The following is a 25,528-nucleotide window of genomic DNA, read 5'->3' on the forward strand; positions in this document are numbered from 1 at the left end:
GAATTGTTGGGCTTTCATTTGAGTCCCAAATGGTAGTTTTATGTCCCTTATAGGTAAATCATATACCATTAGGACTTTTCAAATAAATTGGAAAATGTCCAAGTGTAGCATACAAGTTGGTAGTTTGGGGACTCGGGGCCTTGAAGCCACCACCATTTCCTACCCATAGCCCCAGTAGAATCAATGGTGCTAAAAGTCCCAGAACCTCACAGGCCAGGGGACTTGCTGCCAATTAATTCCTTGAGAAAGCAGATGGACCTGAAGGTCTAGGTCCTTCACTGTTCTCATTTCTTTCCCAACCCGCTTGTTTCACCCTCAGAGGACTCCGAAAGTCAGGAACCAAGAGACGAGTTCACACGAGACCCATGTGGGATTCGAGAATTGCTCCTGGAGCAAGCACCACAGCTCGGGCTGGGCTCCCTCAAGGGGGCAGGCGCAGGCACTACTGCGCTGCCGTGTGGTGTATCAGCATCACAAGGCCAGGCTTCTCATCGTTCTTGTGTGTTTGTGAACTGACAGCTGGATTAGTCTGTTAGGATAATATTAATATAATATTTCCGTGTAGACTATAACAGACTATAGATCATCTTTCCTAAACACTTGAGGAAGTATTTTTTTACTATAATTACCTTATTTCCTGAAGGTGGGAAAGATAAGATTTGGGAGAACCACACTGGTCTCTTCAGCAACACATCTAGGGTGAGGAGCAGCTGTCTGCCTCTGATGGCAAGAATATCTAACTTCTTTCCTCCCTTTCTTTTCTTCCACAGAAAGTGACCAATCAACTCTTGGGGAGAAAAGTTCCGTGGGACTGAAATAAAGAGTATTTTCCTCAGAGCCTTGGAATTATATTTTATCAGCTTGGAGGAACACAATCCTTACTTTTATGAGTCTGGTTTAATAAAACTTGTTGTCCATGTGTAATGTAGAAGTAGTTACCTTCTAAAGAATCTTGGATAGAATGATGACTAAGATTATTAATGGTTTAGAAGCAGTACTTTCTCCACAGTGGCCTTACCCACAAGGATATTTGTTACAATGATACTACCTTAATTCTAGCCAAGAGTAAGGCACTTTTTGTATGTGTTTTTATAGAAAATAAATAACTTCTGATTGACTCATAGTAAAGCAAGCAGCAGCAGGTTTTTTATTTTCTATCTGGAGAGGTGCCTGGAGCTATGCAGTGTTTCCCAAGGGTATGTGGGAGACTTCAATCTAAAAGTGTCAGTCGAGGGAAATGGGCTGTTAGATAAAATGTGGTCTTTCTTTAGAAATGCCATGTAATGTAGTGAGAGCCCTTCTGTTGATTCTGTGGAGACAGTGTCTGCTTAGGTAGCCATTGAGTGGGTCCAGAGACTCAGCAGACCCAAGCACCTTGGGTCTAGAGCCACATCGTAGCCTCACTCCAACTTCCCTCAGGGCCACTAGCCTTTAGTAGACACAACTCAGGAGACAACAGTAGGTGGATTTAAATCATGACCTGGTCCTGGCCAGTGAGATGCAGGTAGTGCCACTTCTAGGTCTAGTCCTGTCTCTGGCTGCCTTCTCCCCTTCAGCAGAGACCTTGGGAACCATAACAGATTGATGGCATCATTGGCCTGAGTCCTTCTCACATGGATTCTTCTCACACGCCTTCTCCACACCCTCTTCACATGATTTCGCATTTCCTTCACTAAAAGTGGGGAGGGTCCCCAGCATGACACCTGGACACCAAAGGGGCGACCCAGCCTAAGCTGCTGACCCACAGACTCATGAGCCAAAGAAAAAGGTTTATTATTGTTTTTTGGTAGTTCTTCACGCAACAATCTGTTGGCATTAGATAAATGAAACAGTAGCAATCCCAAAAGACTGAATGGAGCAGAGCCACCCCACCACCAGCGCCACTGCGCAAACAAGCGATAAGCTTTTACCCTGCCATCACACGGAGACTTCAGGGGCTGCTTGTCTCTGCAGCAGAGCCGATTCCTCCTGACTAATCCGCTAGAAAACAGATCACAGGCCCCCTCCCTGCTCTAGTGCCTGAGAGACCTGAGCAGAGGGGAGACAGTAGGTAAACTGAATTTGAGAGACATAAATTAGCCTCCAGCTTGTGAATAAGAAAAACTGCCTCATCTTCTGGAAGCCAAGGCGCTGGTAAAGGGCCAGGGCAGAGTGCTGCAGCATGCTGGTGATGAGGACCACTTCAGCATAGCCCTGGTCTTGTGCCAACTTGAGGACACTCCTGACCAGGGCTTTTGCTATCCCTTGACCTCGGTGCTCACGGGCCACATATAGGTGAAGCAGCTCCAACTGCTTCTTCTGCAGGGTGGGCTTCTTAACAGGCAGTGCTCCCACCATGCCCACCACTTGCCCCTTAGACTCAGCCACCCAGAAGCAGGAGCCACGCTCGCTGAAGTAAGATTTAGTGATGTCAGACATGTCTGTGTGCAAAGACATGACTTTAAGCTGCTTCCAGGGGTATTTGGCAAGGAACCTCAGGGCAGCAAGGAGAGCGAGGCTGGCCATGAAAGCCAGGACACAGGAGCCAGAGACTAGGATTAGGGCAAGGAGTCCCCCAAGCAAAAGCACAAGGGTTTGGGGCAGCTTCAGGATGTGGCGGAAGGTGGTAGGAATGTGCTCAGCCATCGCCTTAGAGAACATGTCTAGGACCCATTTGCAGTCATTTTCCTGGTATTTGTGGATGTGATAGGGAGCCATAGAAGACTTCTGGTTGTCTGGATCTTGACGTTCAAGAGAGAGCTAGGTGTCCCGTTTTGCTTGCCCAGCAGCCCTGGGGAAGAAAGAGGAAGCTATGTGAGTGGCCCACCTACCAGAACCAGGAAGACCCTGCTCAAAGATCTGTCTCTCTGCTTCTACCCAAGAGGAAGTAGGCCACAGCCACTGGGAGAAGGTGCAGAGTCCGAAAGACCTGCATTTGATCATGACTTCATGCATGACCTTGGGCATGTTATATAATCTCTAAGAATCTGCCTTCTGAGGTTGTTCAGAGGATTTAATGAAATAACATAAACAAAGCTCTGATTATGAAGTACCCTCCCTGTCTTTCCCCGTTCCCTAGCTCTCTTCTCAGTTTCTCCACACATTGGTGCTCCACGCAGCAGCCACGCATGTGTCCTCCTCCTCTTGGTCCCTCTTCCTTTTTGGTCCTTTTGGTCCCTCCTCCTTTTTGGTCCTTCCTACACTGGGGGAAGCCTGTGTTTCCAAGTACAGAGACTTGGAAACAGCAAAGGTTCCTTCCCCCTTGATTGCAGATTTTCAGGCTACTGAGGTGACATAAGAGTGTAACACCAAAAGTGATCCAGCCTTGAAGGCCAGGGTGAGTCCGGAGCTCCAGGCCACACCTGAGAGCACTGTCCTTCCACCCATGTCCTCTCAACTGCTATCACAAGAGCCTGGGGTGTCCAGGGCAGCCTCTGCCTGGCCTCTGTCCTCAGCATCCGACTGGCATCCAAGAGAGACTGTGCAGGGCCTGTTCCACTTCTGGGGCCCAGGTCCTCGGTGGTACCTTATTGGCTGGCTTCTGAATATTGGTTAATCATAAACCCCAAGCTCAAGGGACTAGGCTATGATAGAGCAAGAAGTCCATTCTCTGTTCTCTGAACTCTGGGGAATTAGCTTGGAGGGATCACGCAGGGTTTGGAATAGCTCAGGGGTCCTTGCTCTTGTGGCCGGCCTACACCCCCAACCATGGCAGTTCACCTGGCACCTTGGTGCTCTCTGATGTCCATGCTTGGCCCCACTGTACAGCTATTATGACCCTGGAGTATTCGTCCCTCACCCTGTGCTCATCACAGGCCAGAGTCCAATTCCGCTGGCTCAGTATACAAGGTCCTTCACAGCTGGATGAGGTCAGCAGGGCCCTGGCCATGCAGGGCTTATCATCCAGTTTACGAAGTTTGGGCTCTGTTCTAAGAACATCAGGAGCCCACTGCTGTTCTTTTAGGTGGGGTGTAACATAACCAGAGGTAGCGGTGGGTTGTGTGGTATGTGTGTGTGATTCTGGTGACCTGTGGAAAATGGACTGAAAGGGCCCAGAATGGAAGTCTATATCCCCCTGCCCCCCAGAGGCTAGTGCAGCAGTCCAAGCAGAAGGGCCTCTGGATACAGATACACAGGTGCTCACTTCACAAGATCACCTTGTCAAGGAAGGCTTGTGGGAACTAAAATCCACGAGCCCTGGGCACAGAGCTGTCTTACCAAAGGAAAAGGCATCTTTTTCTTATTTTGCTCAAAGGTGTCACTGCCCACTGAACTATGTGTCCAGCAGATTGTGTCAGTGTTGAAGGGGGGTGCCTTGTTCTATGTTCACAAAGGAGCTATCTAGGCTAGCGGGGATCCTACAAGAGAAAGCAGTAACTTGGACCAGAATGGGGCCATGGATGTAAACTGGCCCTCTTGGAAGTATCTTTTGGAAACAGAAATGACAAATTAATGCTAATCTGAGGATGAAGAAGGGGTCAGAGATGACAGCTAGGTTTCTGGCAAGAGCAACTAGGAGGATGCCTCAGAGTTGTGAAAGAGATCACCGCGAAGAAGCCATTTTTAACATTTCAATGTTAAGCAAATTTGAACAAGGAACCAAGAGAATAGAAGGCTCCAAAGTATAGCTGAGTAACCCTAATGAGTCTCTAATATTAACCAATCAGAAACCTAATGGTCAAACTGAGGGGCCAGATGTCCTGTCTGTCCCTGCCCTCCCTTTCCTGTATTCTCACCAACTTTTGTGGCTCCCTCACAGCCCAGTGACCTTGGTTTACATTTAGGCTTTTTAACCTTCCTCATAGTTATGAATGATGATCATGAGGATTTATTGACATGAAAAATAATTGTCAAGCTATAAAAGATTATAAAACAGTATGTTTTCATTCATTTTTGAAAAAATATGATTTATACTCACAAGCATGCAGAGAGAAAGGTCTTCAGTGGTTACACCAAACATTGGAAGCATTTATCTCTGGATAGATGAATTATGGGTAATTCTCTGTGTAAGAGATGCAAATCTGGAAGTCTCAGCACATTGCAGGCTCTTGACCATGATTTCAAATGATGAAACTGAGGCTTGGGAATCTGTCTCTGCCTCAGCCAACTCCTTTTAAAAAAAAAAATTATTGAATGATAGTTGATTTATAATGTGTTAATTTCTGCTGCACAGCAAATTGACTCAGTTATACATATATATATATACTTTTTCATATTCTCCGTTATGGTTTATCACAGGATATTGAATATAGTTCCCTGTACTATACAGCAGAACCTTGTTGTTTATCCATTCTGTGTATAATAATTTGCATCTGCTAATTCCAAATTCCCACTCCCTCCCTCTCCAACATAGCAACCACAAGTGTATTCTCTAAGTCTGATTCTGTTTCTGTTCTGTAGATGAGTTCATTTTGTCCTATTTTAGGTTCCACATACAAGTGGTATCATATGGTATTTGTATTTGTCCTTCTCTGACTTTCTTCACTTAGCATGATATTCTCTAGGTCCATCTATATTACTGCAAATGTGCTTCAGCCAACTCTTGAGAGTTGGTCTAAAGAGACTCATCAAAGATTGTGAATTCCTGAAGGTAAGGCAGGTGTGTTATTCTATTATTTTAAATTAACCATTCAGGTAACGATAACCCTATATGCGAGACAGAATAAGAGACACAGATGCATAGAACAGTCTTATGGACTCTGAGGGAGAAGGTGAGGGTGGGACGTTCTGGGACAATAGCATTGAAACATGTATATTATCATATGTGAAACAGAACACCATTCCATGTTCGATGCATGAGACAAATGCTCAGGGCGGGGGCAATGGGATGACCCAGAGGGATGGGATGGGGAGGGAGGTGGGAGGGGGGTTCAGGATGGGGAACACATGTAAACCCATGGCTGATTCATGTCAATGTATGGCAAAAACTACTACAATATTGTAAAGTAATTAGCCCCCAACTAAAATAAATAAATTTATTAAAAAATAAAAAAAAATAAAAAGCAAAAGAGAAGCCAGCTACAGAAACCACTGTCTCCAGTCTAAAAGCAATATTTACAGAAACAAAAACTAGTTTCTCAGTGGGGTCAAGCCTAAAAAAATTGGAAACAGCATTCAACTTAACTCATCTTTAATTACTCCCCTATTCTTCCCTCTCCAACAAAACAACCCTGGCAAAGCAAAATCCAGTATCATGTTATACTGTGGAAATTCAATATTTTGAATACCACTCAGAATCTAGACTTCAATGACTCTACCTACAGCAGTATAATACAGAATTTTAAATGCTTTTATTGAAGAAAACACTGACAAAAATGTCAGTGCCTATAAAACAAAAAAATAAATTAATTAATTAAAATAAATTAACCATTCAAATGTGTACAACTCAGTGGCACTTAGTACATTCACAGTATTGTATAACCACCACTTCTGTCTTGTTCTGAAGCATTTTCATCATCCTAAAATGAAACCCCTTAGTCAGTAGGTAGTCACTCCATTTCCACGCCTCTTACACCCCTGGCAACCACTAACCTGCTGTCTCTTTGGATTTACCTATTCTGGATGTTTCACTTAAATGGAATCACACAATATGTGAACTTTTATGTTTAGTTTCTTTCACTTTGGTTCTCAGAGTTCACCCATGTCCTAGCAGGTATCAGTACTTCATTGCTTTTTATGGCTGAATGATGTTCCATGGCTGGGGGCCGGCGGCAGTGGCAAGAGAAATTACCCAAGGCCCAAGGTAAGAGAAACCCAAGTAAGATGGTAAGTGTTGTGAGAGGGCATCAGAGGGCAGACACACTGAAACTAAAATTACAGAAAACTAACTAATCTGATCATACAGACCACAGCCTTGTCTATCTCAATGAAACTAAGCCATGCCGTGTGGGGCCACCCAAGACGGATGGGTCATGGTGGAGAGATCTGACAGAATGTGGTCCACTGGAGAAGGGCATGGCAAACCACTTCAGTATTCTTGCCTCGAGAACCCCATGAACAGTATGAAAAGGCAAAAAGATAGGACACTGAAAGATGAACTCCCCAGGTCAGTAGGTGCCCGATATGCTAATGGAGATTAGTGGAGAAATAACTCCAGAAAGAATGATGGGATGGAGCCAAAGCAAAAACGATACCCAACTGGTGATAGACGCAAAGTCCGATGCTGTAAAGAGCAATATTGCATAGGAACCTGGAATGTTAGGTCCATGAATCAAGGCAAATTGGAAGTGGTCAAACAGGAGATGGCAAGAGTGAACGTCAACATTCTAGGAATCAGCGAACTAAGATGGACTGGAATGGGTGAATTTAACTCAGATGACCATTATATCTACTACTGTGGGCAAGAATCCCTTAGAAGAAAGGGAGTAGCCATCATGGTCAACAAAAGAGTCCAAAATGCAGTACTTGGATGCAATCTCAAAAACGATAGAATGATCTCTGTTCGTTTCCAAGGCAAACCATTCAATATCATGATAATCCAAGTCTAGGCCCCGACCAGTAACACCAAAGAAGCTGAAGTTGAACGGTTCTATGATGACCTACAAGACTCTCTAGAACTAACACCCAAAAAAGATGTCCTTTTCATTATAGGGGACTGGAATGCAAAAGTAGGAAGTCAAGAAACACCTGGTGTAACAGGCAGTTTGGCCTTGGAGTACAGAATGAAGCAGGGCAAAGACTAATAGAGTTTTGCCACGAGAACGCACTGGTAATAGCAAACACCCTATTCCAACAACACAAGAGAAGACTCTACACGTGGACATCACCAGATGGTCAACACCGAAATCAGATTGATTATATTCTTTGCAGCCAAAGATGGAGAAGCTCTATACAGTCAGCAAAAACAAGACCGGGAGCAGACTGTGGCTCAGATCATGAACTGCTTATTGCCAAATTCAGACTTAAATTGAAGAAAGTAGGGAAAACCACTAGTCCATTCAGGTATGACCTAGATCAAATCCCTTATGAGTATACAGAAGTGACAAATAGATTTAAGGGACTAGACCTGATAGACAGAGTGCCTGATAAACTATGGACAGAGGTTCGTGACATTGTACAGGAGACAGGGATCAAGACAATCCCCATGGGAAAGAAATACAAAAAAGCAAAATGGCTGTCTGAGGAGGCCTTACAGATAGCTGGGAAGAGAAGGGAAAAGCAAAGGAGAAAAGGAAATATATTCCCATCTGAATGCAGAGTTCCAAAGAATAGCAAGGAGAGATAAGAAAGCCTTCCTCAGTGATCAGTGCAAAGAAATAGAGGAAAACAACAGAATGGGAAAGACTAGAGATCTCTTCAAGAAAATTAGAGATACCAAAGGAAAATTTCATGCAAAGATAGGCTCAGTAAAGGACAGAAATGGTATGGACCTAACAGAAGCAGAAGATATTAAGAAGAGGTGGCAAGAATACATAGAAGAACTGTACAAAAAAGAGCTTCATGACCCAGATAATCACGATGGTGTGATCACTCACCTAGAGCCAGACATCCTGGAATGTGAAGTCAAGTGGGCCTTAGAAAGCATCACTACGAACAAAGCTAGTGGAGGTGATGGAATTCCAGTTGAGCTATTTCAAATCCTGAAAGATGATGCTGTGAAAGTGCTGCACTCGATATGCCAGCAAATTTGGAAAACTCAGCAGTGGCCATAGGACTGGAAAAGGTCAGTTTTCGTGCCAATCCCAAAGAAAGGCAATGCCAAAGAGTGCTCAAACTACTGCACAACTGCACTCATCTCACATGCTAGTAAAGTAATGCTCAAAATTCTCCAAGCCAGGCTTCAGCAATACGTGAACCGTGAACTTCCAGATGTTCAAGCTGGTGTTAGAAAGGGCAGAGGAACCAGAGATCAAATTGCCAATATCCGCTGGATCATCGAAAAAGCAAGAGAGTTCCAGAAAAACATCTATTTCTGCTTTATTGACTATGCCAAAGCCTTTGACTGTGTGGATCACAATAAACTGTGGAAAATTCTGAAAGAGATGGGAATACCAGACCATCTGACCTGCCTCTTGAGAAACCTGTATGCAGGTCAGGAAGCAACAGTTAGAACTGGACATGGAACAACAGACTGGTTCCAAATAGGAAAAGGAGTACGTCAAGGCTGCATATTGTCACCCTGCTTGTTTAACATATATGCAGAGTACATCATGAGAAACACTGGGCTGGAAGAAACACAAGCTGGAATCAAGATTGCCGGGAGAAATATCAATAACCTCAGATATGCGGGTGACACCACCCTTATGGCAGAAAGTGAAGAAGAACTAAAGAGCCTCTTGATGAAGGTGAAAGAGGAGAGTGAAAAAGTTGGCTTAAAGCTCAACATTCAGAAAACTAAGATCATGGCATCTGGTCCCAACACTCCATGGGAAATAGATGGGGAAACAGTGGAAACAGTGTCAGACTTTATTTTTGGGGGCTCCAGATTCACTGCTGATGGTGACTGCAGCCATGAAATTAAAAGATGCTTACTCCTTGGAAGGAAGGTTATGACCAACCTAGATAGCATATTTAAAAGCAGAGAGATTACTTTGCCAACAAAAGTCCGTCTAGTCAAGGCTATGGTTTTTTCAGTGGTCATGTATGGATGTGAGAGTTGGATGGTGAAGAAAGCTGAGCGCCGAAGAATTGATGCTTTTGAACTGTGGTGTTGGAGAAGACTCTTGAGAGTCGCTTGGACTGCAAGGAGATCCAATCAATCCATCCTAAAAGAGATCAATCCTGGGTGTTCATTGGAAGGTCTGATGTTGAAGCTGAAACTCCAATACTTTGGCCACCTCATGCGAAGGGTTGACTCATTGGAAAAGACCCTAATGCTGGGTAGGATTCGGAGCGGGAGGAGAAGGGGACGACAGAGTATGAGATGGTTGGATGGCATCACCGACTCGATGGACATGGGTTTGGGTAGACTCTGGGAGTTGGTGATGGACAGAGAGGCCTGGCGTGCTTCAGTTCATGGGGTCACAAAGAGTCGGACACGACTGAGCGACTGAACTGAACTGAATGTTCCATGGAAAGGATAGACCACATTTGTTTATCCAGTCATCCACTGATAGACTCTTGTTTTTTTTGTTCTCAAAGTTCACCCATGTCCTAGCAGGTATCAGTACTTCATTGCTTTTTATGGCTGAATAATGTTCCATGGAAAGGATAGACCACATTTGTTTATCCAGTCCTCCACTGATAGACTCTTGTTTTCACATTCTGGCTTTTGTGAATAATGTTGCTATGAATATTCTGTACAAGTGTTTGTTTCAACACCTGTTTTCAATTCCTTTGGTATATATCTAGGAGTGGAATTGCTGGGTCATATGGTAAGTCTATTTTAACAGCTTGAGGCACTGCCAAGCTGTTGTCCTAAGTTTTACTTTCCCACCAGCATGGGTCTTATTTTACTGTATGCCTCAGTATTATGCCTGGTACATTCAGACAGCTGTTATTTACTGAGATATTAGATACCTGGCACTGTGATAAAACACTTTTCCTGTGCTGTACTATTTGACATTCACAACCATGTAAGAGGTAAGGCTCATATTGCTTCCATTTTACAAATGTGAAACCAAGGCTCACAAACCTGAGATATACTACCCATGACAGAGTGGCACCCAAGCCTTGGCAGTTTTCACTCGAAGGCCTGAACATTTTGCTTTTTCAGTACCACATGCTGACCCGAAAAGGCAGGTATCTGACAAGTGTTTGAATTATTAATTAGTATAAAGCACTGTGTGCCAAAAGAAACCAGCTGTCTGCTGGGATGCAAGATTCATCTCTAAGCCTCATCATGCCCCTATGTTCAGGCCATACTTGACCAAGATCCAGCATGTGACTAAGGCTCAAGCTCCAGTTCAGTGCTACCTTCTCCATCAAGATTTCTGACTCCTGCCAACCAGATGGATCATTTCTGCTCCCTCCTTTGAAGACTGCACTTCTCATTCAGCACTTATATTGCTGTTAATTTGTTACTTGCTTAAAAAACTGTAAATGTATTAACAGTTAAATAGTTACTAGTAACCTGACAAATTATTTTATTTTTCTATTACCCATGCTGCTGTTAAGTCACTTCAGGTCGAGTCTGACTCTGTGCGACCCCATAGACGGCAGCCCACCAGGCTTCCCGTCCCTGGGATTCTCCAGGTAAGAACACTGGAGTACGTTGCCATTTCCTTCTCCAATGCGTGAAAGTGAAGTCACTCAGTCGTGTCCGACCCTTAGAGACCCCATGGACTGCAGCCCACCAGGCTCCTCCGTCCGTGGGATTCTCCAAGCAAGAGTACTGCAGTAGGTTGCCATTGCCTTATAGGAACCTGATTATAATAGGTAGTTATATTTTTGAAATCCCTGTTACTCCCAGAGTTGTGGGACTTGAGAGCAGCACGTCAATGAAATCCCATGCTTGCATCTATGAAGAACACTTGCCTATTAGACCAGCTAAGCCCAGAAATGGGTCAATGAACTGGAAGTTGGACAACCAAGCAGTATAATGTTTTGGAAGTCTCAGAAAGAGGAGGAAAATGTCCTGGAAGAACATCATCTCCCCTGATCTCTCCTCAGGATTCCCAGTAAGCCAGCCTCAGGTCAGTGCCCTGGATTCCCACTGAGCACTCACAATTAAAGAACGAGGGAGAGGAAGTGACAGCAAATTATTTTAAGAGGAAAGAAAGTGGGCCAATAGGTCGCTCCTTGGCAAGACGTTCAGAAATACTGGAATGATGATTCTAGCTCTATAGAAATAAGTAATCTAGCCTTTTAACAAAAGGGAGACGTTATCAGGCCCCAACACTCAAATTAGGATAACCCAAGCTCATTTTATATAGATCACCAAAGGGCCTAATTATGAAGGTGTGGGTGGGTAAAGGGGAACCAGGTATGTTATTGCTCAAGAGGCCTGAAATGAGGCAGGAGGGTGAGGGGACAGGAACCTGACCCAGAAGTTGAGTAGCACAGACCACCCTGAGAGGTCCAAGGCCAAAGCCAGCTTAGGGATCCTTGCAGCGAGGGGCTAGGAAAATAAATACCTTTGGCCTCATTCCCCTGCTAGCCTCTCCACTCCATACACTGGCCAAACCCAAGCAGAAGCCAAGGGGAAGGGAGGATCTCTTGCTGAGTACAAGGTAAGTCAGCCTCCAGGGCAGAGAGAAGAGTGAGCTGGAGGGAACAGTGGCAGGTAACTGGCACAGAGGATTATGAAAATACAAACTTGGCTCATTCTGAGACCAGTCACCTCGAGAGTTGTGCTTTACTCAGTTTTGTAACACAGTGCAGACAGCACATCAGTCAGCAAAACAAAACAAGGTGCAGAGAAGCAGCCGCAACCCTAGCACAGGTTCCAGGTTTCCAGACAAGCAAAAAAGTCTTCATAGAAAAAAAGCAAAAATGAGAATGGCAGTGTTATAGCCACGCGTTCCAGGAAACAAGCTCACTCCGAAGGACGATGCAGATAGTGAAGTGCAGTTTATTACACCAGCAGGCCCAAGGCAGAGTCTCCTCTTAGCCAAGGACCCCAACCAGCATTTGTGAAAATCTTTTATACCCCATGTGTATGTGTCTGAACCCACCACCCCCATTTCCTTGTGACTTACATAAACAAAGGAATGGTAAATACAATCACAATAACCCCATCATTTATGTGTTATGTGTTATGTGTTCAAACAATCAATTATCAATAAGCCCGAGGTGACAGAAAAAATTTATGACCTGTCTGGAGGTAGGGGGATTAGTGTATGTTTTCTCTTAGGTGATGAGTAACCTGGATACAATCTTCAAGATTCCCCTGTCCGGAGAGGGTCTTATCCTTCTGTTGTCGTTTCCACAGGCGCTAAGCACAGAGTTCAGAGTCCATTAGAGAGGTGGCCAAACAAACAGGCCTAAGATGGAGTCCAGGCCCCATGGATTCCTTCTTCAGCAGCAGGTGGCCTGAAAAAGCCTGTGAGCCCCAGGGCTCCTAAAAAGAAGGCACAGTGCTTAGGTGCATTCTCATAGTTTTCCTGAGTGTGAGGTGGGGAGAGGGGCAGGGGATTAAAGATTCTGCCACTGTAGTGGCAGCTCTCGTTGTTCCCAAGACTGGGGAGATGGGGAGCAACGATTGCCTGGATGACAGAGCCCCCTTCCCTCACGTTATCCTAGCGACAGCTAGCTTTTTGCCTTAGTATCCCTTGTTAACCCTATAACCCTTGACCAAGGAGCCAAATGAGGGTGGCCTGCCAAATTGCATGCCTTCTCTTCCAGCATCAAAGGCGCTATAATCACTGGTTGTCGGGAGCCGCGTTAGGCTTTACTGACAAAATGGAGGCACAGCCCCAACCCCCTCTCCTCATCCCACAGGCACGGTCCCGGGATGGAGTTAGGTCTTGTGATTCTGACTTTTCCTTTGCTTCCTCCGGTTGAGTTGGCTGGAAAGAATGTTATAATCCATAAAGTTAACTATTGACATTTGTTCAACGATCTTTACAAAGAATGTTCCAGGTTGAGCACATAGGCTGCAGCCTGAGGCCATGGGAAACAATGTTATCTGAAACCTGCTTGTAAGGGAAATGTTTATGGCAAAACAAGTTTGCTGAGTTTAGGGGTTAGGAATAATTAAGAATAGTTAGAAGCTAAAAGTTTAAGGTATGTTGTAGTGTTGGCATATTTTACTATAGCTTATGGAAACTAGGTATTTTAGAGATACTAATAGCTAAAAGCCTTTTTAGGAGATGATGAGCTTAAGTTACTAGGGGACAGCAGGATTTAGAGACGTAAGAAATAAACTGAGGAATGTGGTCTACAGCCCAGAGACAAACTTGAGTTACAATGTTATCACAAGGACACTTAAGAGGGAACTCTGAAGGACAACAATGATTTATGGGGACAGTAAATCTGGGCGAGGGGAATCTGAAGATGTCATACCTCTGACCTAATGCTTTTGTAAAAGTATAAAAGAAAACCTGATGCTTAAAATAACATGCAGTCCAAATGAGTGAGAGGCTGCATCATTCGCTGACCCCGTTCATCCCTTCAGTGCTTCCCTGGCTGTCGGAGCTGGACTCCGGCAACTGGTTGCTTTTGCTGGGGGAGCATTTAGGCTCTGAAGCAAACTGGTTAATTTAAGAACAAAGAGAACATTATTCCTAAATTGGCTCGACTTTTTTAAGAGAAAAAGTTTGTGGACCTTATGTTAACTTCTTTCCCAGGAAATGGCATTACTTCTTTTTCCTTCTTTACCCAAAGGCTCATAGAGTTAAAAAAACATCTATATAGTTACAGGTATAAACCCTTTCAAAACTCTTCATAACAAATAAACATAGTTCAGCTTCACCAGTAGTCTGACATTTCAAAATGGTGAAAATGTTGAGAAGTTTAAAGGCATTGTTGGTGAGTGTGCTGAGATTGGCACACTTGAGCACTGCTAGTTCAAGTGCAAAGCGGCACCTTTCTGGTATTAAAAATTCATATCCTCTTCCCCAGTAATTCCACTTCCGGGAAGTTATCCTACAGAAAAAGATGTGTACAGAGATTTACTTGCAAAAGCAAAATGAAAAACTGAAAGCAATGTTAATGTATAAAAATAGAATTACATTATGTGAAGTCTCACTTTTACAAAGAATATGTTTGATAGTGATGGCAGTGTGAAGAAGTCATTAGGAGCATGGAATCAGGGGTCACTTGGAGTTTTAATCCTGAGCACAGGCACTTTGAGCTTTAGGGCAGCTTTGACTTCTCCCTAAGCTTCAGGAGAAAAGATGCCTCCATAATGATGAAGTCTGGGGTACCACCTTAACGAAGCGACCAAACTGTATCACCAGTGATGAGGCCAAGTGACATTATGTGCCTTCCAATGATGTAAAATTGGAAGGACGCAAAATCTACCTATAATTCTCCAAAATATTTAAACTAACTCGAATCACAAACAAACTCATTCCGAAATTCTGAAAGACATCTGGGGTACTCTTCAAAAAATGTCAACATCACCTTTTTTAAAAAAAGATAGTTCTAGATTAAAGGAGCCTTTAAAAGAGACATGACTGTTGATATAAGACAGAAACCAACAAAATTCTGTAAAGCAATTCTCCTTCAATTAAAAAATAATTGAGACATGACATCTAAATACAATGGAGGGTGAAGTGCCCCGAGGACTGCAATTTACTTTCAAATATTTCAGAAGTGTTTGCCCATGCATAGAAAAGACAAAGAACAAGCAAACTTAGCAAAACATTAACATATGGCCTGTAACCTACTCCATCTTAACTGACACAATCATATTTTAAGACAAAATATGAAAAAAAATCCCAAACCATTTATAAAACATGATTTTTAGCTGTATGACCTTGTGTACATTATTATTTGTACAACTTTTTAATGGGAGTAATATACTTCATATAATGCTGTGATAATTAAATGAATTCTTGCATACAAAAACTTGGAACCAGGAGGCTTGGAACAGTGATGCTGGAGTGGCCAGAATTAAGTGCAAGAGTATGAGTTGATGGATATAAAGTCATTTAGATAAGAACCTAGTACATTGTAGACTTCCAATAAATGTTTGCAATTATTCCAATTATATGAAAGTAAAATATATTTGGACAGAAACAGAAGACAATAACAACAGTAACCATGATTATCTTTTAAAATATGAAGAAGTGGGACCAGGAGTGGTTTTTTTTGTCCTTTGTTACCATTCTGTGTTTTAAAACTTCCTACAACACAACATAATAGATTTTATGATCTAGAAAAAACAATGAGTGTTTTTTATAAAAGCTGAAAATCTTTTAATATTTCTGTCATTTCACAAAACATCTTTTGTTGACATTCTACAAATGATACCATCCAATAATGTTCCAATACGTTCTTCTTGTGAAGATAGTTTATATACCTGTAAGCATAAAAGACAGATTATGACATGCTGACATATTCATGCACTACTAATTTTCATTATACAATACATATGTGACCTAATTTATTACTCAATTTTTGGGATAATGGGATGGAATCACAATGTGATTAAGGTATGCAAAGTAGACAGCAACTTATCATTTATGTCAGAAGTTTCAACTGCAGTTATAGTGACAACTCTCTAAACATCGAAACATTTGTACCAATTTTAAAAGCACACATCTAGACATTAACTTCATACTATAGTTTACATTTCAAATGTAAGCTTGATATTTAAAGTTATCCTTTTTAAAAGAATGTTTTTATCAACTAAGTTTCTAATTATATCTCACATAAATATGCATTTCTTTGCATCTCTAATCATTTTTCAAGTAATTTTTATTAATTATATTAACCTTTCTTAAAAGTTAAAACAATATAGAAGCATTGGTGATCAATAAGCAAACAGTATTATTCCACATCTGTCATGCTCTTTCTAAAAATACAGGTTTACAAACCTTTTTGACTTCTGTAATATTTGTTATTTCAGGGAGCTTTTTCAGAGGAACCTGATGACCTTCTACCTGAGATATTAGGTATTCTTGATTTATTTGTTTTTCACCCTCTTCAATATAAGCAATCAGAACTGAAGTATCATTTGCTGAACTACCAAATTTTTTCAAGGCCTCTGAAATCTAAGGGGTGAAAAAGACAATAAAATCAGTAGTCTCAACATCTGAAACCTCTCCCCATTTGCAGCCTTGCCCGGTCAGATTCTTATTTTTCATATCCTAGTGGTTCTCTCTGCCTACAGTTTTGCAACTTCCCTTCCTAATCTCTACCACCTCTGCCTCTAGAGTACTCCCTGCTCAAAGCTGCACCTCATTCCCATAGAATCAAGCCTTGACTTTGACTGGATGCACAAATGGCCTTCCTCCTGGACCCAAAGAACCTCTAGCCACGCACTCCTGCCCTCCAGCCAGTGGGGACTGTCTGGGGCGCCCATCCTTTCATACTTTTCTTGCCTGTGCCCGCACTTTGTCCCCTACCTGGACTGCCTTCATCTTTCAAGGGTCCAGTTCAAATGTCCCTCCTTTGGCACTTTCCTCCTTATAGAATGAATTGCTTCTTTGTTCCCACGGATTTGCATTATTATTGCATTGTATCAATTATCTTAGGGCATTTCAACTTGGTCTTGTTCATCTGCCTTTCTTGGGAACACTTCTGACCCTAGAACTGGAACAGGGACAAGCTCAACACATGTTTATGAACTGCAGTCTCCTGAGTTATTTCAGTGATCTCAAAGAAACAATTACCCAGTCATTTTCCCCAAGATACTGGGGAATTCTATTACACATTTTATAAAATTTTCAAACATCTGTATTTTAAACCATGCCAAGGTTTCCTAACCTTTCTCTCCACATCAGCACTTGATTGTGTTCAGTAGTAGTAATAATTAAACTTCGTCAGCAAAATTAGTTGTTTTTTTATGCCCAGGTGGGATGTTTTTAACTCAAAAACTTTGATTACTATCAGTATCTCAAACACAAACTCTTCCTATGTACTGCGTGTATGAGCACGTGATAAGAGCTAGTCTAGGTACCAGGCAGACTTCTGGTATATGGAAAAGACATGGTTCTATCCTCAAAGAGTTTATAGGGAGAATGAAAGATGCACATGGTAACACACAAATACCCGTGCCTAATTTTTTATCATTAGATTTAAATAGCATTTTCCTGACTCTCTATGTTAGGAGGGACAAATAAAACTATTCTCACTTAATTTAGCAAAACTTCACGTGAGTGACTCCAAAGCTTACTTGTCTAGTAGGAGGCAACGCTAAACCTCAACTCTCTCTAGCACTCAATCGTCACTGTTATTTTGGTTTGTTACCAGCAATAGGCTCCAACCCAACACTCAGTCACACACAGGCTACCATGACAAGGTCAACAGATATAAAGAAAGTATATATTCCATATTAATTACATTGTTATTTGGGGAAAGATTGAAAATAACTTCAGTAGACAGAGTTCTTGTCTTCATTTTCCCCAGTTTGTAGAGGTGAACTGCTTTGTTTGCGGCCACAATTATCTGAAATGGATCAACAATCTACCAAAGAGAACAAAAAGAATTACACACAAAGAATCTGGAGTACTCTGAAGATGTATGCCCTGTACCATTGTAACTCCAGTGTCAGGCTGTTTTACTTCATCACAGTTTCTATATTTTCAAAATTTCCAAAATCTCAAGGGCCTAGGTGTTTAGAAAAATCACAGAATTTTACAGCTGCAGGCAATTAAGATACAAAAAGTTTTGAAACAACTTATTGAGGACTATTATTATGGGAAAGCCCATATTCTCAACATTTAAACTTCATTTTCTATTCTACTCAAAACTACCCCATTTGATATCTTTATTATTTTTTATGTGCAATAAATGAGGAAACCAAGGCAAAGAATGGGTTGGAATTTCAGTTCTGCCACTTACCACCAAGGGAACCTGGGCAAATTCCTTAGCATTTTATCTTTTAGAAGCAGATAATCATCTCACTACTTCATAGAGTTGTTGTGAAGATTAAGTGAGTTAGCAGTATATATAAAGAACTTACCAAATAAGCACTGTATGAAGGTTGGCTACCACATGCTCAAAGTCATAATAAATGGCATAACTGGGATTTAAGTCCTGGTGATTCTACCACTATGCAATGCCTCCTTTACAGAGACTTTCTAGGTCAGACAAGAAGATGGATATATAGGCATCTGCCATCGTATCAGAGGGAGACCACCTTTCACGTCTCCTAGGGCAGGGCTCAGCACTTGGCTTCTATTCACTGTTAAATTGAAGGCTGGCCAAATCTGAATCCACTCTACAGGTTAGACAAGTCCTTTTTACTTGAAGATAACAATTTTGGGCTAACCCATAACATCATGAAAAATCATCAGATTCGTAAACTCCCCATAAAGCTCACTTATTGCCATGAGTACTTACCACTGTAGGGTTTATTAATGAGCCATCAATGGCACCTTCCATGGCCTTTTTTCTCAAGCCCGCAGCATTTTTTACATCTTTAAATAACAGAAGGGTCACCCTGTATTCAGGAAATAGGTCCAGCTGATGTGTTAACTGCATTTCATAGATAAGCAGGATGCTACTGCACAAGACCAAAAGACCAAAAGTTAACAACTGTAAGTCACTAACAAATACCCTTGCTCACAATTAAAGTATTATAACTTTAATAATAACTGTTAAACTTGAAAAATCCACCCCAAAACATCTGGCAACCTCATGACTAGACTGTCTTCCTAACCCTGCTAAGCTGTTCTAGCTTCCATTCTGGGAAAGGATCAAGGGCAACACCGGGTCCCCTAGTTGTACAGATAAGGCAGGCTCTGGATGAGGGGCATCTTCTCAACAGACAACTAGGAGCAGAATACCAAACACTTTTTAGACCACAGGTTACTTACAGCATTAAGGAAACCTCACTCCAACTTAGTCTTTTTAGCTTTCTAATCTCACCATTTCATTTATATTTTAGCAGGATCTAGACATAAATACAAGGCAGAAAACAATCTTATAGAAGAAAGTATGACACAACTCAAAGATATTCATTACATACATGGGAATTTAAGCCTAGAAGGTACAATTCTTAAATAGTAACACCCTTTATAGACATAAATTTAACAAGAAAAGGACAGGGTATATACAAAAACATAAAAGCAGCATAAACAACAAATAACTGGAGAGACATAATCTATCTGAATGAAAAAACTAAACACTGCAAAAATCTAATCTTTAAAACAATTTCAATTAAAGTCTCAGAGATATTTAGGTGAGGCAATTTTATATAAGTTCACTTTATCCTTTTACCTAGGAGGTTTTATTTCCACCATTTTTCTGAAGGAATAATTTGCCAATATGAAGATTTACGTAATAAGATGTTTTTCTTATCATCCTAAGAGTAAAGGCTGAAAACCTACCTAACTAGTAACAGGCCCAACTATAGTGGCTTTACCGATCAACCACTAAAAACTGTAGTCTTAAAGAGTAGTTATGGATGCGTAAATATAGTAATAAATAACATTAAGTACTTAACATCTGATTGGAAAACAAAACACAAAATGTGGCATAATATGTGGGTTTTTAAAAATGTACACAAAAAGAAAACTACTGAAAAAACAACGAAATGTTACCTTTGACTTGCTGGAATTACATCTGATTTTTTCTGTTACAATCTGGAAAAATAAAATTGTGAATAATGCCTTGGCACAGCAGGACCACACAATCTTTATTATCATGATGTTAGTCCAATGGAAAAAATATATATAGATAGAATGTATACCCAATTATACAAAAAAATGGACTCAGAAAACAAAAACATGAAGCACACCAAAATATGGCCATCTTGGGTAGCAGAATTACAGATAATTGTTTTCTAGAAAAAAATATTTTTGCATGTTCTGAATTTTCTACAGTGAGCACAGAAAATACAATGAGTACATATAACCAGGGAGGAAACAATTTTTTTCTGGTTTTTGTTTTTTTAAAGTAGAGGGAAAAGGGCGCCTATCAAACGTCAAAAATGGTTTTGGTTTGTTTTATATAATTCACTCACTTAGGTCAGAAACTTCAAACCATCGCTGGATCCTTACCTCCCACTCAAATCCCATACAGACTTCCCTGGTGGCTCAGACACTAAAGCGTCTGCCTACAATGCGGGAGGTCCCGGTTCGATCCCTTGGTCGGGAAGATCCCTGGAGAAGGAAATGGCAACCCACTCCAGTACTCTTGCCTAGAAAATCCCATGGACGGAAGAGCCTAGTAGGCTACAGTCCATGGGGCCGCAGAGTCGGACACGACTAAGCGACTTCACGTTCAAATCCCATATCTTGTGCAAACTCTTGTCAATTTTTAAGTATCATTTTGAAGTGTCCAATTCTCTCCCATTCCTACTCTGCCACCGCCGTTGGCCACCTTCTCCCAACAGCGGTTACCTCCTAGAAGAGGTCGCCTCACAATTCCTTCCCTCCTATCATCCAACCTCCACCTGGGAGTCAAAGTGATCTTTTCAAAATGTACACCAAATCTTGCCCTGCTATAAAGTCCTTTTATGTTACGGAGTCCCAAACTCGGTGATCTGAGACCTTCCTCCCTCTCCCGCTTCCTAGCGCACCCCTGCAGACCGCGCTCATTCCCCCACCGCCGCCCCAGTCCCTACCCAGCACGCCCCCTCGGACAGGCAGTTACTCAATTAATCCTTCCTCCCTTCGACTGGCCAGTAAGAGCCCATTTACCAGCGCTCCCAGAACCCCAGGACTAGTCTCCTATTCTACGAGCTCCTCTGTTACAACTTTAGTGACTCTCAGGCTCATCAGAATGCTGTATCGTCCGCCCTCGAAGGGAGGCGAAACCCGGTAGTGACCGGGCTGGATCCCAGGACCCGACCTTGGCAAACGCTGGATAAACGAGGGCGCCGAGAATCACAAGTATCATCTGGAAAATCACTGGTCTCCAGTTCCCGCCCGACCCGGCCAGCGCTGTAGCGCCGGTAGTACTCACCGTCGCGTCTCTGTCCGTCTCGTAAGATCTTCCCCACGGAAACAAAGCCCTCAACTTCCGGAAGATCGGCCGCAGCTGCGCTCCTTCCTCGCCCTCCCCGACCCTGCAGCGTCCTTGCAGGTCTGGGTCGGAAGATGGTTTCGCCTGCGTGAGTCGCGTCTGCTGACCCGAAAGGGAGCAGGGGCTCGGTCCGCCACTTCCAATGAGAGAGGCGGCGAGGCTCCTCCGGCCGGGCCGGAAGCTGAGTGTGGGTCTCCGCCGCGTCCTTAAGCTGCTTGGCTTGGAACTAGACATCCTGTTTCGTCCCATGCGAAGAAAAGTAATGGCGCCGATGAGCTCTACATATGTCTCCGCTGCTTGAGATTTTGCAGTTCCTTTTCGAGGCAAGCAGGACTCAGTTTTTTCTTGTTCTGGGCAAGGTCCACTTGGCCAGGATCTCCTGGAGCCGAAAGCGCTCGGCGATCTGCCTCGGGTACTTGAGAGAGGTGACACGACAACCTCTTCATCCAGCAGGCTCACGAGTTTGATTGCCATCCCTGAGTATATCAGCCTCCGAAAGAGGAGGTCATCCGCTAAATGGATGTTTTTCTTCCATGTTATTGTAACATGTTATTCTTCATGTTTTTTATGCTTGGGGGCTCATCTGGGTCAATGCTTTTCTTTTTTTTTTTTTTTATAAATTTATTTATTTTAGTTGGGGGCTAATTACTTTACAATATTGTAATAGTTTTTGCCATGCATTGACATGAATCAACCCTGGGTTTACATGTGTTCCCCTTCCTGGACCCCCCACTCACCTCCCTCCCCATCCCATCCAATGCTTTTCTTTAAACAAAAAGACAGGTAAATAATAACTAGGATAGATATGTGCTATGGAGAAAAAACTAGAGAATGAGGGGTAATGTCATTGAGTATTACTATTTAAAATAGGATGGTTAAGATCTCACCAAAAAGGGCCATTTGTGACTGGAGGAGGTCTGGAAGCAGATTCTGTGTGTTATCTGCAGAGCAGCAATTCCAGGGAACAGAGGGAGTTAAAAGGCTGAGAACAGATATGGCCTCATTTAAGAAAGAGCAAAGAGAACCATGTGGCTTGAGCCCAGTGGGAATATATATGAAATTATTCTGAGGAAAGACTGGTATCCAGATTATATAACCAACTCCAATTCAAAATTAGTAAGAGACAACCTGATTAAGAATAGATGACACAATTGAACATATTTTAGGAAAGATACATGAAAGGCCAATAAAAACATGAACAGATGCTCATCATTAGTCATCAGGGAAGTAGATACAATTTAAAAACATAATGAGATATTACTACATACCCATAAGAATGCTAAAATTTGAAAGACCTTAAAAATTTTAAATATCAAGTGTTGTCAAACATTCAGAACTGGAGCCTTCACATATTGCTAGTCGGAGTATAAAATAAAAATAGTGTAACCACTTTGGAAAAGAGTTTGGCAGTTTCTTAAAAAATTAAATGCATAGCGCTAGTGTTAAAGAATTCACCTGCCAATGCAGGTGACACAAGAGACTGCTGGTTTGATCCCTGGGTTAGGAGAATCCCCTGGAGAAGGGCATGGCAACCCATTACAGTATTCTTGCCTAGAGAATCCCATGGACAGAGGAGTCTGGCGGGCTACAGTCCATAGAGTTAAAAAGAGACACGTTGAAACAACTGAGCACACTCCCTTGCACGTGCATACTTACGGTTTGCAGCAGTTTCACTCCTTGGTATTTAACCAGGAGCAGTGAAAACGTGTCCACCCAAAGGTGCCGGCGTCCAGCTCCAGCAGCCAGGGAATCAGCCTGAAGGGATGAGCAGTGTCAGCGAAGAATGATGCAGCCTCTGACTCAAAGTGCGGGACTGCATGTGTATTTTAAGCATCAGGTTTGCTTTTACGCTTTTACAAAAGCATTAGGTCAGAGGTTTGACATCTTCAGTTTCCCCTCACCCAGATTTACTGTCTCCATAAATCATTGTTGTCCTTCAGAGTTCCCTCTTAAGTGTCCTTGTGATTACATTGTAACTCATGTTTGTCTCTGGGCTGCATACCACGTTCCTGTTTCTTTCTTATCTTTCTAAATCCTGCTAGCCCCTAGTATCTTAAGCTCATTATCTCCTAAAAAGGCTTCTAGCTATTAGTATCTCTATAATTCCTAGTCTCTATAAGCTATAGTAAAATATGCCAACACCACAACATTCCTTAAACTTTTAGCTTCTAACTATTCTTAATTATTCCTAAACCCTAAACTCAGCAAACTTCTTTTGCCATAAACATTTCCCTCACAAGCAGTTCTCAGATAACAATCTTTCCCATGGCCTCAAGCTGCGGCCTATGTGCTCATCCTGGAACATTCTTTGTAAAGATCCTTGAACAAATGTCAATAGTTAACTTTATGGATTATTTCCTGGGCATAACTGCAGAAGACTTTGTGCTTTCTCATGCTCCTCGTGAGAACAATAAGCACCTTAACATTCTTTCCAGCCAACTCAACCGAAGGAAGGAAAGGACAAGTCAGAATCACAAGACCTAACTCCTTCATCCCGGGACCATGCCTGCGGGATGAGGAGAGGGGTTTGGGGCTGTGCCTCCATTTTGTCAGTAATGCCCGCGGCTCCCAACACAAAGGCTTGAACGTGAATGTTCATAGCAACTTTAGTCATGATGGCCCCAAACTGGAAACAACCCAATGCCCAGTAATACATGAATGGGTAAGTAAATCGTGGTAAATTCATGTCATGAAATACTATTCAGTAATAAAAGGAATGAACATACTTGCAACATGGATCAATCTAAAAACATGCTCAGCAAAAGGATATAAAATTAACACACAGAAACCCCTTGCATTCCTATACTCCAATATTGAGAAAACAGAACGAGAAATTAAGGAAACAATACCATTCACCATTGCATCAAAAAGAATAAAATACTTAGGAATATATCTACCTAAAGAAACAAAAGACTTATATATAGAAAACTATAAAACACTGATGAAAGAAATCAAAGAGGACACAAACAGATGGAGAAATATACCGTGTTCATGGATTGGAAGAATTAATATAGTGAAAATGAGTATACTACCCAAAGCAATCTATAGATTCAATGCAATCCCTATCAAGCTACCAATGGTATTTTTCACAGAACTAGAACAAATCATCTCACAATTTGTATGGAAATATAAGAAACCTCGAATAGCCAAAGCAATCTTGAGGAAGAAGAATGGAACTGGAGGAATCAACCTGCCTGACTTCAGGCTCTACTACAAAGCCACAGTCATCAAGACAGTATGGTACTGGCACAAAGATAGAAATATAGATCAATGGAACAAAATAGAAAGCCCAGAGATAAACCCACGCACATATGGACGCCTTATCTTCGACAAAGGAGGCAAGAATATACAATGGAGAAAAGACAATCTCTTTAACAAGTGGTGCTGGGAAAACTGGTCAACCACTTGTAAAAGAATGAAACTAGAACACTTCCTAACACCATACACAAAAATAAACTCAAAATGGATTAAAGATCTAAACGTAAGACCAGAAACAATAAAACTCCTAGAGGAAAACATAGGCAAAACACTGTCCGACATAAATCACAGCAGGATCCTCCATGACCCACCTCCCAGAATATTGGAAATAAAAGCAAAAATAAACAAATGGGACCTAATTAAAATTAAAAGCTTTTGCACAACAAAGGAAACTATAAACAAGGTGAAAAGACAGCCTTCAGAATGGGAGAAAATAATAGCAAATGAAGCAACAGACAAACAATTAATCTCAAAAATATACAAGCAACTTCTGCAGCTGAATTCCCGAAAAATAAACGACCCAATCAAAAAATGGGCCAAAGAACTAAACAGACATTTCTCCAAAGAAGACATACAGATGGCTAACAAACACATGAAAAGATGCTCCACATCACTCATTATTAGAGAAATGCAACTCAAAACCACAATGAGGTATCATTTCACATCAGTCAGAATGGCTGCTATCCAAAAGTCTACAAGCAATAAATGCTGGAGAGGGTGTGGAGAAAAGGGAACCCTCTTACACTGTTGGTGGGAATGCAAACTAGTACAGCCACTATGGAGAACAGTGTGGAGATTCCTTAAAAAACTGGGAATAGAACTGCCATAT

General features: G+C 42.0%; 3 protein-coding genes across 46 annotated transcripts in view; 1 reads left to right on the plus strand and 2 right to left on the minus strand.

Moving 5' to 3' along the window:
• The window catches only part of ALMS1 (ALMS1 centrosome and basal body associated protein), a 196,640-nt gene extending 195,512 nt beyond the window's left edge, over positions 1–1,128 (plus strand). For all 6 annotated transcript variants that reach the window (XM_081483026.1, XM_081483027.1, XM_081483028.1 and 3 more), the window contains one exon: positions 771–1,128. In XM_081483026.1, coding sequence (XP_081339152.1) covers positions 771–815 — 45 coding nt within the window. In that variant the 3' untranslated portion in view covers positions 816–1,128. The remainder of the gene's footprint in view (positions 1–770) is intronic.
• An 864-nt stretch (positions 1,129–1,992) lies between these two features.
• NAT8 (N-acetyltransferase 8 (putative)) lies at positions 1,993–5,981 on the minus strand. The gene has a single exon (XM_081590478.1). It carries the CDS (start codon positions 2,695–2,697, stop codon positions 1,993–1,995), a length of 705 nt encoding a protein of 234 aa, XP_081446604.1. The 5' UTR covers positions 2,698–5,981.
• A 9,717-nt stretch (positions 5,982–15,698) lies between these two features.
• TPRKB (TP53RK binding protein) lies at positions 15,699–25,042 on the minus strand. 39 transcript variants are annotated; one of them, XM_081483048.1, is made up of 8 exons: positions 21,382–21,407; positions 20,475–20,576; positions 20,016–20,057; positions 19,290–19,366; positions 18,814–18,976; positions 17,812–17,934; positions 16,344–16,520; positions 15,699–15,826 (listed from the first exon to the last, which is right to left on the minus strand). In XM_081483048.1, exons 4-8 carry the CDS (start codon positions 19,292–19,294, stop codon positions 15,740–15,742), a joined length of 555 nt encoding a protein of 184 aa, XP_081339174.1. In that variant the 5' UTR covers positions 19,295–19,366; positions 20,016–20,057; positions 20,475–20,576; positions 21,382–21,407; the 3' UTR covers positions 15,699–15,739. The 39 variants fall into 39 exon arrangements, 34 of the variants coding, with proteins under 34 accessions (XP_081339174.1, XP_081339172.1, XP_081339178.1 ...); XM_081483046.1 differs by lacking the exon at positions 21,382–21,407 and adding an exon at positions 21,268–21,379; XR_014051515.1 differs by lacking the exons at positions 19,290–19,366; positions 20,475–20,576 and adding an exon at positions 16,875–17,061 and having other exon boundaries at positions 18,814–18,913; positions 21,268–25,042.
• Positions 25,043–25,528: the final 486 nt, after the last annotated feature.

This window comes from Giraffa tippelskirchi, chromosome 4 (genome assembly GCF_054371585.1).
Source record: "Giraffa tippelskirchi isolate mGirTip1 chromosome 4, T2T-mGirTip1v1.2.pri, whole genome shotgun sequence".
In the NCBI taxonomy this organism is placed as follows: Eukaryota; Metazoa; Chordata; class Mammalia; order Artiodactyla; family Giraffidae; genus Giraffa; species Giraffa tippelskirchi.